General features: G+C 44.1%; 1 protein-coding gene across 1 annotated transcript in view; it reads right to left on the bottom strand.

The window, feature by feature from the left end:
- Positions 1-907: 907 nt before the first annotated feature.
- Positions 908-16,703, bottom strand: part of TERF2IP (TERF2 interacting protein) — a 40,670-nt gene continuing 24,874 nt past the window's right edge. The window contains exon 3 of the mRNA XM_069206866.1: positions 908-3,996. Coding sequence (XP_069062967.1) covers positions 3,169-3,996 — 828 coding nt within the window. The 3' untranslated portion in view covers positions 908-3,168. The remainder of the gene's footprint in view (positions 3,997-16,703) is intronic.

The following is a 16,703-nucleotide window of genomic DNA, read 5'->3' on the forward strand; positions in this document are numbered from 1 at the left end:
TACAGGGCCATAAAAGGTGAAGTAGCCTTCCATGGCACGTTGGTATCCAAGAAAGCCTGACCACCGAAGTGCAGTCTGGAAGACTGAATCACAACCCTCAAAAGCTGCACCAGTGTGATTTATTGTAGTGTAGTTCGTTCGCCGAGCAAGGAAGCTACTGGCTACTGCCAGTTAAAGGGAACTGCTGCTTTCGCTGTAATCTGAGACTAGTAGCAACTGGTTTTTGGCTGAACTTCGAAGGACATCGAAACCTGTGGCCAAAGTTACTTTACTGTGTGTGCCTTTCATCAGGACCACTCCATTGAGGTCTACTGCGGTTAGCCTATGGAGCCTGGAACTGTACTGGAGAGTATCTTAATCATGAGTTAACTGGACTTTACTGGTACCTGTGACTAGCTCCCTGTGGGAGGTGGTAGCTGCAAGAGTGTCTATATATCCATTTTCAAGTTACCTGTTGTGGCTAACGTGAGTCGAAGCAGACTACGATTTACTGCACTTAGTGAAAAGCTGAGATTTATTGTTTCTTTAAAAAAATGTATCTCTGGAACTCTCTGGTGGATTTTTGTATTTGAAGTGTTTGTTTAAAGAAAAATCCTATCTATTTTCATAAAACGCTGTGTGATTTTTTTCTGTGTTGTGCTTTCTTCTTATTCAACTGTTTTAGTACTTCTTAATGTTTTACACTTGTGTGTTTGATAAAACCTGAATGTTTTAAGCCCCAGTTACTCAGAACTGAGTTAAGGTTTAACAAACGACCAGACTGGCCCTTGTATGGAATTGTGCCTGTTGCACAGTGAGTCACACAACTACACCATATAATAAGACACTTTCCTCACAATTGCCATCTACAGGCATATTTTCTTTGCAAACATTTAAAAATGAAAATTAACACATTTACAATTTTTCTGGATAGTAATGGAGACATTCCAATGTTAACACTGAAATATTCCATGATAAAGAACCAGGATGCTCAAGACAACATTTGAGGAGCATCAAAGCCAGGTCTCAAATAATAGCAAAGTTTAGTTATTTTGTTCTTTCAAGAGCTTTATTAAAAATGCATTTTTATATTAATGTTTTTTTGTTTTTTTTATAGATTGAACACCCACATAAAGACTTAGCTTTTACATTCAGTAATATTCTCAAAACTAAACAAGACACTAGAAAGTGAACGGTATTGATTTTAAAAAACTATTTTGGATAAGGATTATAAGGAATATGATAGTTCATCAAAAGCGAATGTCTGAATAAAAGGGAGTAATTATCCTTGAAGGTTTGCCGCATATTTTATTCAGTGAGCAAAACGATATTTGATGGTAAATTAAGCATTATCCCTTCAGGTGATTAAAGTAGAGACACAGCCTCAATAGCCCAAGAACAACCCTATACAATCTAAGAATGTAGAGATGTGGGACTCCAATCCTTCTGGTGCCAGAAGTAGAGCATGGGGGACATCTTGTGAAGTTGGATTCAGGCTCTACACGGATACCTAATTAAAATTTGTAAATTCCGGAGTCCACAGTGGGGTGTAGCACTTCTGTGGAGTCGCTGCCTTGCTTGTTTTGGGGACGGTAGAGGAGATGGGCATCTTGTAGCTGGAATTGGGCCTTGGCCAGGTTTTTCTTTCCTGATGTTCGTATATTCTTAGGTGCAAACTGGGGTACAACACTTCTGCGTTTCTGGCAGTCAGCTGATCTTGAGTGGACTTTGGAGTTGGTAATGGAACTGGGCACATTGTAGATGGTACCTGACATTGGTCAAGTTCACTGCAGGAGTTTCTAATTCTCCATTGGAAGCATCAAACAGAGCCCAAGGAGGGTGGGAAGAAGCAAGACGATGCTGGAGTCATCATTGCTGTGCCAACAGCAATATCTTAATTGCTCCTGCACTTGTGAATTGAGCTTCATGAGGGTTCAGTACCCAATTCTATTTGAATGTCTAACTTCCATACTCATCAGTACTGTGATGTGCTTTTCCCTTCAATGCACAGCTTGCCGCAGGCAGTCCTGGCAAGTCGGTCCAAATAATAGCACTGTTGAAGGATGACGTCATGTGTATGAAGGTGCATGTAGTGCAGAATGTAAAAATATAAGAAGTAACAATATTTGGGAATAGACGAGGGGATCAGACAGGGTAAAATCTTACACAAACACAGAGTGAAGGTAGAAAGTGCCCTTATAGGAGCTTTTCAATGGTCAGCTTCAATGGTTTTAAGACCTGTGTGAGAGATAGGACAGAACAAAACAAGACAGTGATGCCCAACAAACTAAAATGAGTAGAACTGGATGCTAAGGTTCCCATTCCTAATGGCCCAGTAATTTTTCCTGTAACTTCACCCTTGGAAATGTTGATAATGTGGTTATCTGCATTTCCAGTACGGGGGGTGTGCTCGGGGCAGAAAAATAATAATTTTGCGTACGAGTTCGACAATTACTCCTCGTTATTTTCTGGAGTTGCTGTTATCAGCAACTAAAATCTCTATAAACAGATCCGCAGTGTTTCTGCATATATAAGAATTCTGATGGAGTCAGTAACTGCTGTTACCAGCCCAATCAGAATTAAGATGCCACTGATTATGAGATCCTAAGCACAGATCTTTGATGACTTTCACATTAGCAATAATATACATGTTTACCAATTGTGTTTCTTGCTTAAATAAAAAAATATATATATTTGTTCCTTATGAGATTGCAATGTTCATATCAGACCCTTTCCAGAGATGCCAATAAATAGATTAATAAAGTCAGAAAACGATACTCACTTGTAGACTTAGCTCTGCATCGTATGAATCTTCATTGAAGTCATAAACAGAATGATTCCCAATGGCTTTCTTTATCCCCCCGGGGTCCACGCATGCAACAAAGAACTATTTTAACATTTATGACTATCAATGAAGATCCTATGATGCAGAAGTCCTGTTATTCCATTTAAATCCCAGGTTTGAAAGAGTTTGTTAAACAACCATGTCAAAAATACAGAAACAGCACACCAGAGAATAATGACATCTTGTGTTACAGCAGCAAAACATCTATTATCTATTTCCCTGCATGTTGAGTAATTATCAACCAAGGAATCCAATGTCATACAAGTACATATATTCTTTCTCCCCATACTTAAACATGGAACATGAAACAGCCTTTCTTTGGAACTTCTCTAAAACATTGGCAGCTAACTCCTCAGGAATGCAATTCGTTTTGCAACATTACCAACTCCAAATTTATTGTTCAGGTTACATATGAGCTGGTGATTGCCATTCTTTAAGTCTAGGTCATCCTGTCTAGACCAAATAGGGCACCCATCAGGGCGTACACTATTTTTCAGAAAGTATTTTGTTGCCTCAAGTTCTCCACTGTTTTTCAGGAACGCCTGAGTGACAGTTACTAAACTTAACCCAAATTCATTCATAAGGCTCTGAAAAGACTTTATGGCTTTTTCAATCTCAATTTGAGAAGCTGAAGAACTGCAAGGCACTACATTTGCTTGAATATGGTTTCCATTTATTTGAGAGTCTTCACCACACACAAACTGGTTAAGTCTTAAGGGTTGCCAGCATGGCAAAGGTTCTGGGCTTCCACTGCACTGTGTATTCCTCTTGGGATCCTCTTCCAGTTCCGATACACTAGAATTTTCCCTTGTTGCAAAATGCTTCAGTCCTTGTGGTTGCTTGCAAACCTGAAGTTCTGGGCTTTGTCTGTACTGTTCATCCTCCTTGGAACCCTTTTCCAAAGCATCTCCTTCCAGTTCTCCTACTCTGGAATCTTCATTTGTTACAAACTGTTTTAGGCCTTGTGTTTCCTCGCAAATATGTTCTGTGCTTTTTCTCTGCTGTTCTTTTGCTGTGGAACACTCTTCCAATGCAGACACACTGGAGCATTCACTCAATACATACTTTTTCAATCCAGATATCTGCTCTGGAGATGGGTGTTCCAGGGTCCTCTGGTGCAATCTGGTCTTCTCAGCAGTAAGATTGGCTAGGTCAGGAGTGTCATCTTCAGACTAGAAAAAAAAAATAGAGAGATGCTCAGTTGCAAACTTGCAGGTAGGATTTCAATAATAATGAGAAACATTGAATAAGTTCCCTCTCCTCTCTCTAACTGCTACCGCACTTACACTAAACAGCCTTATTTACTAAATTGAAAAAAAATGATTGTACTTACTCTGTAAGCACCTGTTTGCTACGTCCCATCCGAACGCTAGTTGGCAGGAGTAGGGAGAGCATGTGAAACTTCAACAGGTTCATGTGCAGCTCGGACTCCGCCAGAGACTATATTTCTCTGATCTCCACCTCTCTCAGATGGCCACCCCAGCTCAGGACTGACATCTGTCATTACAGTTAACTCTGTTTGGGGAAGGGAGAGAAGCCTGCCGTTGATCACAATTTGTGGTTTGTCAGCCACCACTGCGGGTCTTTTGCAGTTCGTTCCGAGATATTGACCATGTTGGAGAGACTGCCTTGATTCTGTGCCCACTGGAACTTCAGGTACCACTGCAGAGCAGTTTATGCCAATGGGCATATGTCACTGGAAGGGCGCAGGAGGCCGTAAGCCCAATAGTCTCAAAGTCAGTCTCACTGAATTCAAGGATAAAGGCTGAAACATCATCATTGCCTGAATATCCTGGACTTGCCGCTCAGGAGGATAGGTCTGAAACCGCACTATCTAGAACAGCTCAGATGAAAGGGAGTGTCAGAGGGAGATGGGTGACTTTGATAGTGAGCCCCAGCGAATGTAGGAGCTCCACCATAGTCAAGAGGCGGAGACGACTGCCTGGGGCGAGCCCGCCTTTTACAGACAATTTTCGAGGTAGGGGAAGAATGGAACCCCTGACCTCCACTGATGTGCTGCAACCACCGCTATCACCTTGGTGAACACCCAAAGGGCGCTGGTGAAGCCAAAGGGGAGCACAGCAAACAAAGTGCTCTTTGTCCACCATAAACCCCAGGTAACGCCTATGGGCAGGCAACACAGGGATGTGAAAATATGCGTCCTGCAAGGCCAACGCTACCATCCAGTTTCCGGGACAGGTCCGGCACTAAGTTGACCATCTTGAACTTTTTCTTCAGTAAGACGTTGAAGTAGGTGTAGGTCGAGCATAGGTTAAAGCCTCTGCCCTTTTTTGAGCACCAAAAAGTAGTTGGAATAGCAACCACAACCTACTTCTGAAGTCAGCACCCTGTTGATAGCTCCCTTAGCCAATAGAGTTGATACTGCCTGATGCACCAAGGGGAGATGGTTCTCTGTTATCCAGTCGTAATAAGGTGGCATGCAGGGTGGGATTTCCAGAAAGGGAACTGAGTAACCCTTCTGGACAGGCTGTAAAATTCAATGGTTGGACAATCTGTAAAACTCAATGGTTGGATGTTATCGACCTCCAGTGGTGCAGGTATTAGCATATCCTGCCACCCACTGTTTGCCCATGATGGTAGGAGGACAAACTAAAGGGGTTTGGACGTGACGGCTGCTGGGCAGGGGTGGACTGGCCCAACCTTGGGCAATCTGTCCCACATGGTATGTAGGAACTGCTTCCTTGGCCATGAAAAGTCATTGGCCATGGTGGATGGAAGGGTGTGGACAAAATGGGCTCACAAAAGGGGTGGAAGGTGGACGGGGTTAGCGAGGGTCCATTGAGAAGCCAAATGACCGGGCTGTAGCTCTGCTACCCTAAGCGCTCCAGCACAGAGTCCACCTTCTGACCAAAAAGATGAGAGCCATCAAAGGTCAGGTGTGGCAACTATTGGCCACAGACGATTAAATCACTCACAGCAGCAAATCTGTTGTGCCCATTATTTCCTCATATGGTGAAGTTTGATGCGTCTATCCGGCAGCATTAGTTTTGGGAGAATATGGCTTGCCCCTTTTCTAAGACCAAAGGCAGCACTTACCCAACTGAATCCCAGATCAATTGGAAGTATTGGCTCAAGAGACACACTGTGCTCACAGACCTCAATGCTAGGCTGGCAGATGAGAACATCCTCTTACAAAAGGTACCTAGTCTCTCTGATTTTGTATTGGTGGGGTGGTAGGCAATGCGCCAGGATTGGACAACCATGCTTTCCTGGGTCGGCTGCTGGGTAAGGAAACTGGGGTCCCCAGGAACGGGGTGATGGCGGTGGGCAACTGTCCTGTGTACAGCCGACCCTGTGCAGGCTCTGGTGAGGACCCAAGCAGGACATCAATAAGTGCTTCATTAAAGGGGAATAAATGTTCAGAAGGGGGCAACTCCCAGCTGAATCATCTGAAGACGTTTGGCTTGACTGCCACTGAGAGTAACTGAAGGTCCATGACCTCAGCCGCCCTACGCACTGACATAGCGAATGAGGCATCCTCCTCTGCAGCTACAGTAGGGAGAGACCAAGCCAGAGTTCAGTGAGATGTCTAAGCCACTGGCAACCGCTAGGTCCTCATACCAGTTGTCCTCAGTATTGTCTAAAGGATGCTGGTATCCATAAGGGTTCTCAGACCCCTCTCATTCATCTCCCTCTCTATGTCTGTCATTTGTAAAATGCACTGGCTTCAACCCAGCGGGCTTTGTCACAGTCAACATCTGTCCGGTTCAGTGTCAGAGTTGTGAATGATGATGGGGATGCATGTGCATGGAGCAGCAGTCCTCGCAGGTCTTGCAGATATGGTCCCTCTCCAAGTACCACAAAAAGACCAAGTGTGGGTCCATCACAGACATCTGCCAGGGACAGGCACCACATGGTTTGAAACCACTAGGTTTCTTTGGGGACATCCCTGTGTTACCAGGAGAGAAATCTCTGAAAAGGTTTGAGAAAAAAAAAAAAAGTAAGTCAAAAAACGACTGAGCGCATCTCTTCAGGAATCAACCTTATCTGGCGTGGGAAAGAAAGAACCAACAGCAGCTCACCACTGTAGCGCTTATATAGGCACCACGCATGTCACTCCTGATGCTCATTTGGAGCCCAAGAATGCCATCTACGGGTCTTGGAAACATCCGGATCCGGGCTGATGCCTGGAAAAAATTCTAAGTTAAGGAATCTGCAGCTAGAAGTCTCTTTCAGATACTGTAAGCTCACCGAAGCAGCACCGGGAAACTTCTGGGAGGGTGTTTAAGTTGTGTGGACTTTTTGTACCATTATCTAATACCTTTATATTAGACAGTAGCTCATAATGCTTTTCTGTGACCAGAAGAAATTCTCACTACAGAAAAGGACGGTGACCCTGCAATACATTAAATTGTACACCATGACTCAAATAATATCTCATTTTCAGACCTTTGTGGCCATGGCTTGCGACTGATATTCAACAGGCTGGAATGCCTTGCTGAGAAAGGTGTATTATATTGCCCAGGAACTAGTCATGCAGAAGGTTGGGGTGACGACTTGTGTGACCTCAGACTCAACCTTAGTCAACTCAAGCTATTGAAGCAAGCTTCTATGAAGGCAGATACCGCTCTTTCAGATCGAGCAGCCAAAAGCTAGTCACCCAGGTACAGAACAACTGACAATTGTGGCTTTGAAAAAAACACTTTTACGTGAATAGTCTTCCTGGAGATTGACAATCTAAGAGGACAACTTCTTGGTGAGTTTGGTTAGCTCTTTCAAATTTCGTATTACTGCATTAACTTTTTCTGACCATAAGTAATGTGGAATAAAAATATGGATTTCACGTGCTCTTGGATAACTGCCCTATAGCCCTCTTGAGAAGGAGTGGGGATCTATTGTCCAAGCTCCTGGAGGTGGGTTTGGTGTAACAAATGCAGGTGGATGACAGGGAGGTCTGTGTAGAAACTCCAGTGTATGCCCCAACTCCACTAACTGAAGCACCCCCCTCCCCAGCCACACTCCAAGACTTGAATAGAGGGATGTGACTAACAGCATTGATACATTCAGATGCCTCTGTTGGGAGCATGACTGATGTATTCCTTTTCTTGTTGTTGGGTCTAATACATTTACTATTAGCCTGCTTAAGGTATATCCTCAGTCATATCTAAAGATCCTCAGTCATATCCAAAGCAGGGGTATAGATCATACTCTAGTTCCGCCATGTTGTAGTGAAATAAACCTCCTCTATATTTCTGGAACATCTGAAGCCATGAAAAAACTAGGGCACTTCTACTGTGAAAACAGAGCATGCAGAGACTGTATCCGTCTTTATGATATAAAGAGGTTTGTCCAGGCTTCTCGAAGAGGCTTTTTAAAAAAGGCACAGCATGGATTTTGTCTTTGTAGGAAGCTGGCCTGGTGTGTGGTGGATACCTAAGGTACTAACACCTTATACCAGGTCCAGGTATCCCCTATTAGTGTAGCGTAGGCAGTGTCTAGAAGCCAGTCTCTCTAGCTGTGGATGAGCAGCCAAGGCTTATCTAGGAGACATGCAAAGCTAATGTAATACCACTGTAGTCACACAGCACTTACACACATGAAAGAAAACCCTCCGTGCTACAAAAATAAAGGTACTTTATTTTAGTGACACAATTACCAAAAAGTATTAGAGATGCAACCCTCCAATGGGAGGTAAGTAACACATTAGATATGTACACTAGTAATCAGAAATAGGCATACAAAGCAATAGAAAACAATGCAAATAGCAACAGACAACAGTGAAACCAGGGGGAGCCCAACCATATACTAAAAAAATGGAATGCAAATGCAGGCTCACCACCAAGGTGTAGAGGAGAGCTGGGGAAACTAGGAAACCCCAAAGGTAAGTACCACAGTGCCCCCTGGCGACCAGGAAGAAAGGAGTAAGTTACTGGATTTTCCTCAAACCGCTCAAAGGGACTAAAAAGAAGATAATATAATAAAAAGATGATATAACACCCAGACAAGACTGCAAGAAACCAGCTGTGGATTTCTGAAGAGGAAGACCTGTGGAAGAAGGGGACCAAGTACAGAAGTTGCAGGAGTGTCCGGTGCTGGCAGGAGACACTACCCACCCGTCTGTGGTTGCAGGAGTTGGTCAATGGTAGGACGAAGACAGTCAGCAATGCAGCCCTGAGCCGGAGAAGAGTTCCTGGAGGATGCAGTCGACGTCCCATGCCAGATGGAAGATTGCAGTCGGTTAGTGGTGTGGAAGAGCCACCAACAAGTCTTTGCAAAGGCAGAAGTCGCAGTGAAGCAAAAGTGGAGCTGCCGGGGACCAGAAAGGTCCAGGAGGACTCATCCCACGGGAGGAGTCCTGAGGGGACCTTCAGCAAGGCAGACAATTCACAGAAGAAAAGGCAGCCCCCTCAGGAGACCCACTAGAAGAGGAACCAGGAGATGCAGAGGGGGCCCATGCAGCACAACTAGAGAAGGGTCATACGACGCAGAAGAAGCATGCAGAGGGCTGTGCGTCGCAGGAAGGAGTGCTGGGGGTTGGGGCTACACGGAGCCTGAAGATATTTTGGAGGAGATGCCAACAAGCCTTGGTAGTTGCAAGAGGCATGGTGCATGGGGGTACTGTCCTGCGTGGAAAGACAAGGGCTTACCTCCACCAATGTTGGACCAGCTGGTAGAGAGGACCAAGAGGACCACTCCAGACCACGACCCGTGATGCAGGATCAACACAGCTCAGGATGAGAGGCAATCAATGCAGCCGGTCGGTGTTGCAGCTGGTGCCTGCGGATGCAGGTGAGGGACTCCTTCACTCCAAGGGAGATTTCTTCTTCCATCTTCTGCTGTCTGAAGACTTGCGGCCCTCAAAGGATGCACAGCCAGGAAAATGCTGCAGAGGCTGGAAGAAGCCATGGAAACAATGTTGCAAGCAGAGCCTTCGTCATGGATGCAGACTGTTGGATCCTGAAGGGTCCAGTCGCAGTTCCAGTGGCCAGAAGTAGAAGTAGAGGTTGCAGAAGAGCCCTGCTCGAACGTTGCAAGCCAAATATGAGGACCCACCCCAGAGGAAGTAGCTCTGAAAGAGGGATTTGTCACCTAGCCAGGTGACCACCTATGAGGAGGGGGCCCGGACGTCACTTGCCAGACCTGGCCACACAGACGCTCTCAGAGGCCTCTGCCCACCTTGGATTCAAGATGGCAGAGTGAAGGGACCCTCTGGAGGAGCTCTGGGCACCATCCCTGGGGTGGTAAGGACAGGAGAGTGGTCACTCTCCTTTCCATTGTCCAGTTTCCTGCCAGAGAAGGGGTTAGGGGTCCCTGAACCAGTGTAGACTGGTTTATGCACAGACGGCACCAAATGTGCCCTTCAAAGCATACCAGTGGCTTGGGGAGGCTACCCCTCACAAGCCATGTAACACCTATTTCTAAAGGAAGAGGGCGTTACCCTCTCTCCCAAAGGAAATCCTTTGTTCTGCCTTCCTAGGCTTGAGCTGATCAAGCAGCAGGAGGGCAGAAACCTGTCTGAGGGATGGCAGCAGCCTGGGCTGCCCGGAAACCCCAGAAGGCTGGTAGGAGCCCCCAGAGTGCATGGAATCATACTCCCAAATACTGGCAACAGTACTGGGGTATGATTCTGACATGTTTGATACAGAACATGCCCGGTTCGGCTTTACCATTATGTAGCTGGACATAGGTAGTGACCTTAGTCCAGTACACAAATAAAATGGTGTCTCCACACTGATGAAGTCCAGGAAAATGGAACTGGAGTCAGTGGAGGCACCTCTGCTAGTGCAGGGTGCCCTCACAATCAGGTACTTGCACTCTGCCCTCTGGGCTAGGAGGGCCTGCCGTAGGGGTGACTTACCTGGTGCAGTGACCTGTAATGAAAAGGTGCATGCACCTTTTCATGCAGGCAGCAATGGCAGGCCTGCACTAAAATTTTACATGGGCTCCCTATGAGTGGCATAATACATGCTGCAGCCCATGGAGATCTCCTGGTACACCAATGCCCTGGGTACCATATACCAGGGACATACAAGGGCGTACCAGGATGTCAAATGTGGGGTGTGTGTTCAAGCAACCAAATTTACAGAGAAAGAGAGTATAATCAATGGGGTCCTGGTTAGCAGGATCTCAGTGGACACAGTCAAACACACTGACAACTGGCAGAAAATGGGGGTAACCATGCCAAGAAAGAGGGTACTTTCCTACAGCCTTGCTCTGTACATCAGTCTTAAAAAAGTGTTTTCTAACCAACCTTGCTTACACAGCAATAGCTATTTGATAGGACACCAGCACTCACATGTCCACTGCTGCGTTGAACATGGCTGGTGGGGTACTCGTCTCTTCTCTTACTATTGCCTTCACATCATTGCTTCTGTTTTCAAAGATGAGGTTAATAAAAGCTTAAATATCGTTCCACATCTGGCACTCGTAACACTCTAGAAAGGCCAATGAATTTGCCACCCTTGTATACCTAGCGTCTTTGAACTGCCCCTTCTGCTCACTAGGTTAATGTGGTTGCCATGCTGGTCAGGAGGTGAGGAGCTAGAAGTGAACAGGTTCTATGACATCTCTGGATCACTGCTCTGATAGCAGAATGTTGTTTGGGTCGGGCTGGTGCAGAATTGGAGGCTCAGCACTTTTTCTCCAGACGAGGTTCAAAGTTGTGCCTTTATAAGTGTTAACCGCTTTTTCTACAGAGTTCAAGAGTTCTTTCTTAAGATCATAGAAAGGTTGAATTTCTTAGGTGCCCTGTTTTTATAAAATAGTCCCAGCATCAGGGACACTTTCTTTGCTTAGCATCAGAAGATAGGGTAGCTGTTGGTGCCAACTTGGTGATAGGCAGAATAAAGGTGTTTGCCATTTATCGATGCATGCAAACACAGTCAAGCAGACCGTTCTTTTTCCCTTCTCTCATTGCTGGCAAAAAGTGTCTCATCAGCAGCAGGTTCTGCTCCACCACAGCTTCTTTTAAGTGCGGGTGGGCTCACCTTCTGAGTCTCCTTGGTTTTTTTGGCATGTTGTTTTTTTATTTTTTTTTACAAGCTGTATAGGTGGCCTCTCCCAGTTGGTGAGCTGATTCTCCATGATCTCTACTACTGGCTGATGACAGAGCTGTAAGACCAGTTAGCTGAGTCTCAGTTGGGATACTATTCTACCAGTTTTCATTTCAGCTTGAATGAATTTTGCTCTTAGAATTTTTCCAGTCAAGGATTTTCTTTACCTCGTATTTTGCCTGCTTTGAGTTTTTTTAAAATTCCATATTAAGATTGTTTTCCTTGTTATCTCTTACTAGATACTGATTTCTCTTCTTCCTTTACTCACCTTGCTGAAGTACACATTTTCAAAGTGGCTGAGGAAATCTGTAGATCCTAGAAGACTCTTCCATCAGCCCCTGAGTCTAAGATCTGAGCGTGATGCCCCCTACAGAAAGAACTGAGAAAGAGCAATGTCGTCTGGTGGTGAATTGTCTATAGATGTCTTTTTTTCATTTCACATGGGAATATGAAACATTTTTTCTCATTATGCTGGTTTGCTTTTTAATCTTCCTTAACACATTATTCCTCTTCATACTTTTCCTTGGCTTTCAGTTCACCATCAGTCAGTTCATGTTATTTTCTTATATCCAAAACATTTAAGGGACTGGCAACATCTGCAGAGGTAGAGACAGTGAAAGCTGCTGAGGTGTGATGGTCGGGAAACGGATGCAACAGCAGAATAATATTATTGTATCCTCAACAAATTGAACTTTAGATTTCTCTTTGGATGGTGGTCCTTTATTTAAATATTCTACACCTGGGTCACAGTCTGGACTATCTTGGACAAATTTGAGTGGGGCTGTAGGCCATTTCAGAGGCCTGATGTCTCCCTCTTATTCTGCGTCTAGAATATGTTTAGGCAGTTGATTGGACCAACTTAAATGGTGATGCTAGGTCACACAAAGCTAACTGGGATCTAAAGGTGATGGCGTTTCTAGATCCTGTAGTGGGACTGTCCTTAAGGGAAACAATGGTAATGGATGGAATAATGTGGTATCCTCAGTTGCCAGAGTTAAAGACAGTAGGCAAGCAAGCAGAATCGTTGATGGAACCATAATGCTGAAGGTGCCAACTGGCTGCTTGTTGGTGTCGGAGAGGACAAGAACGTCGGTTGTGGAGAATACATAATCACTGAAGGTTGTATGAGTGCTGAAATGGTCTTTGTTTGCAGAAGAGGCGATTATGAACCTGAGGCCACAGGTATAGAAGAGAAGGCTGCTGCCACAGGTGGCGATGTCAGTTTCATTGACAAGACCAATTTTTATTTCTTGATAGCAGATGGGAGACCACCCGTTGACTATTTAAACAGAAAAAAATTAAAGACTCAAAGGAGCTGGATTGTTGCGAGTTACTGTTCAATGTTTTCTTTTTGAAAATGTGACTGTTTTTGGAAGCGGAAACATGCATTTCAATGGAAAACGCCAAGCAAAGGAGCATCACCTGTTTGGTAGTACTAGGGTTGGTACTGCACATGAAATCATCCCCCTGAAGAGGGGGTGGGGGGGCATGAGAGGGAGCACTTTCTTTTTCCATGCAGATAATACACCAGTCTCCCTTCGCTTCCCGGTCCATAACAGATTTTGAGGGAGAACATTTTTTGCAGATATCACAAAGTGCTTCTGTATGCTAAGCTGTACAGATATTGAACACGAGGATCCCTTGACTGAAGTATCTCTCATGGTGACAGAAAAGTTCATCTCCTGGCCAGATTCCACATCAACAAAACACACAAACTCCAGCCTGTTATGAGTGGGGTTAAAAGGACAGAAACGGCTGAGATCTTTACAGGAAAGGAAGAGGCAGATGATGTGCAAGGAGTGTGTGCTGGAACAGTCGTAGTTTATGGAAGAAAGTGTGTGCAGGAGATTATTGGGGGGGGGGGGGGGGGGGGAGGGGGGGAGTTTTTCTAAGCTACTGAATTTATGTTTAACAAGCATTGGTAAAGCCAACAGTCCAGGCCTTAGCAAATGATTGCCTCCAGTACAATTGTTTTGTTTTTATTTTTTTGCAAGCATAAGAAACAAAAAGCAAAAATCACGGCTTCTGAATGTGTCAGTTGCCTACTTGCTATAAAATACAAAAGCAATTCAACTCTGTGCTCATAACATTTACAATTGGGGTATAATATCATATTTATCAATAGTAATGCTTCTTTGTGGTTTGCAAGCCTTACCCAAAACCGAGCTAAAGTGTGGCATATATTTTCATACAACTAAGGAACAAGTGCAATGTATGACAATACTGCTTGTGTATAAGTTTCCTATGATTGTCACAGTTCAACATTAACAGTTTGCAATTCTGCAACGCCTCATTTATGATGTACTCGAGCGTTGCTAGAGCCCTTAATTTCCATGAAATGCGTGTTTAAAGTCTTGTGCATTATGAGGCCGTCTGGAACACATATCAGGATTGATCTCTAGGTACAAGCGAAAGCAGCATCTCTTTTTGCAAATGAATGATGTGCTGATATTGAGGTGGACCGCAAGGGTCATATGCAGTTTGTGCCAATACAGAAACCTTAAAAATGTACAGAATTTTCGATGCACATAAACAGATGCGCATCCAAAAGTGCCATTTGTGAAAACTGTGTTGCACCAATTACAGCTAATAAAGCTGTCTCTAGGCCAGACTTAACAAGCATTGGCAAAACCAATAGGTTTTGCATATGTAACATCTTTTAGCTTTGTTATTCTTTTATATTTTATTGCAGTCCATGCTGCTATATAACTGACCAGCTTTGACTGTGTCATTATTTTTTTTATTTCATTTAAGCCATGTTCCACAGCAGCTCAACTGCTGTGCACACTGTAACAAAACATTAACAAAGCTAATTGATTTTGCATGCGCGAAACCTACTGGCTTTGCAAATGCTTTTGAGTTAATATTTTTGTTTAATTGCAAGAGATTTTGCAGGCGAAACCTAAAAAATACACCTGGCACCCATGTAAAGCGCTCCAAAGCCCTCGGGCCGAGTTTACTCTATAGAAAGCTTAAAAAAAAAAAATTAAAAAAAAAATATTCATTTAACTCAGTGTCCAGTTTCTTCCAACCTGAGCGGCAAGTGCCCATAAATACTGTCATTCTCCTGCATTAGAGCATGAGTTATCCGAGGCAGCAGTTTTCTTTCTAAAATGTTGGCATGCTAGCCTATTACAATACAAGCATATGAAAGTGTGGCTTTGTCATTGCTCGCATTCCTAATGCTAAAGCGAGGCAACTGTGATTTATCAGAACTATCTTTCAAGTTCTAGAGTCGAATTTTATCCCAGCGTCACAGTAATTAAATGAATGTTACGGGTGTGCGTGATCCCGCCCCTTGAGAGCCTTCAGTCTCTGACTGTTGTGAAAATGATAGCTAATCCCCATTACGTTCCTGGTTGGTGTTAGAAAGACCAGGTCATGCCACCATACTTGTGGAGACCTCCTTAGGGGACATGTACTCAATTTACAGCAAGCATGGTATTTTAAATATACCAGCACGTGAAGACACACTTACAGGAAAAACCTAAATTACATTTTCACAGCAGGTTTTCAAACAGCAGCATGTTATCAGAACAAGGTTAACAAAGCAGAAGAAAGTGGCTCTTTGTAAAACAACCTTAATCAGAGAGACGTCGTGGTGCTTTGAAGTGAAGACGTAGTAATTGCTACTACGTGCAAGTTTGCACAGCCATCAACCGATTGTTGTGTTGGAATGTACTGCGTCGTGGCATTCGCCTTGACGCTAGAATGATGAGGGAGAAGGGTTCTTTGTGCTGGGAGGAGGAACGGAGGTGGTTGACGGTGAAGGATAGGAAAGGACCTGTTCCAGTTGTATGCGGCACGCTCATAAAGAGGAGAAACCAGTGAAGGTACATAACAATACGTGCAACGAGGGACGAAAGAACCCAGTGCTTCTTTTCAACAAGTCTCTTGAAGATGTATTGCTAACCTGCTTGAAATTTTTGGGGGCAGGAACGAATTGCTTCAATCAGCGCGAACAGTAAGTGGAGCTGGCGCTTCGATTTGAAATAAAAGTTTCGGATGGTGTGCAGTACTCCCGATTTTTGCACGAGCGGCATGTGCGACCTTTTTTGAACGGTCGTTCAGTTAGGCCCGTGAGTCAGCGTTCACAAGGAGCGTGGCCTCATGAGCGCCTGCTGTTTATGTTGCTATGAACGAACGTACTGGCGGAATGACATATTGATTTGTGTCGCCTCTTGTCAAGGCAACACTCTGTTTCTAAGAAATTGTCATGGCAATGTGTTTTTTTTTTGTTGAAACACAGACTAGTATTTTTTACATTCTTAAAGATACAGTGTCAATTGAAACAGTAAAAAAAGAAAAAAAAATTGAATTGTTGTTGGAACAGGTCCGACTCCTATCGTACTTTTCCACTGTACTTTTGTCTTTATAATGGCACAACAGAACTTTAGTATAAGCCCTCCACATGCGTTTTGGGCCTCGGGAACAGAACCCTCAATGAAGTGGACTGAGTGGAAGGATTATTTTACTAATTACATTGAGGCTATTGATGAAGAAGGAAAGATGTCTGCAGAAAAGAAAAAACAATAATTATATTGTATTTTTTGGGTCCAGTTGGGTTGAAGACCTATAGTAGGATGCAGAAAACTTTACCAGGCGGAGATGGAAACATATTTGCGGCAGCTTTACTGGATCTTGACAAGTATTCTGCTCCTAAAGTAAGTATTGGCATTACAAGATTCACATTTTTCCAACGTAAACAGCATAGAGCGGAAGAGGTGGATGATTATGTGGCAGCGTTGAAGAAATTAGCCATTGATTGTAAATTTGGCGTGCTCCACGACGATCTCATCAGAGATCAAATGGTCATGCATGCTCGTAATCAGTCTATACAGGAATGTTTATGGATAAATGGTGAC

Source organism: Pleurodeles waltl, chromosome 9, assembly GCF_031143425.1.
Source record: "Pleurodeles waltl isolate 20211129_DDA chromosome 9, aPleWal1.hap1.20221129, whole genome shotgun sequence".
Lineage (NCBI taxonomy): Eukaryota > Metazoa > Chordata > Amphibia > Caudata > Salamandridae > Pleurodeles > Pleurodeles waltl.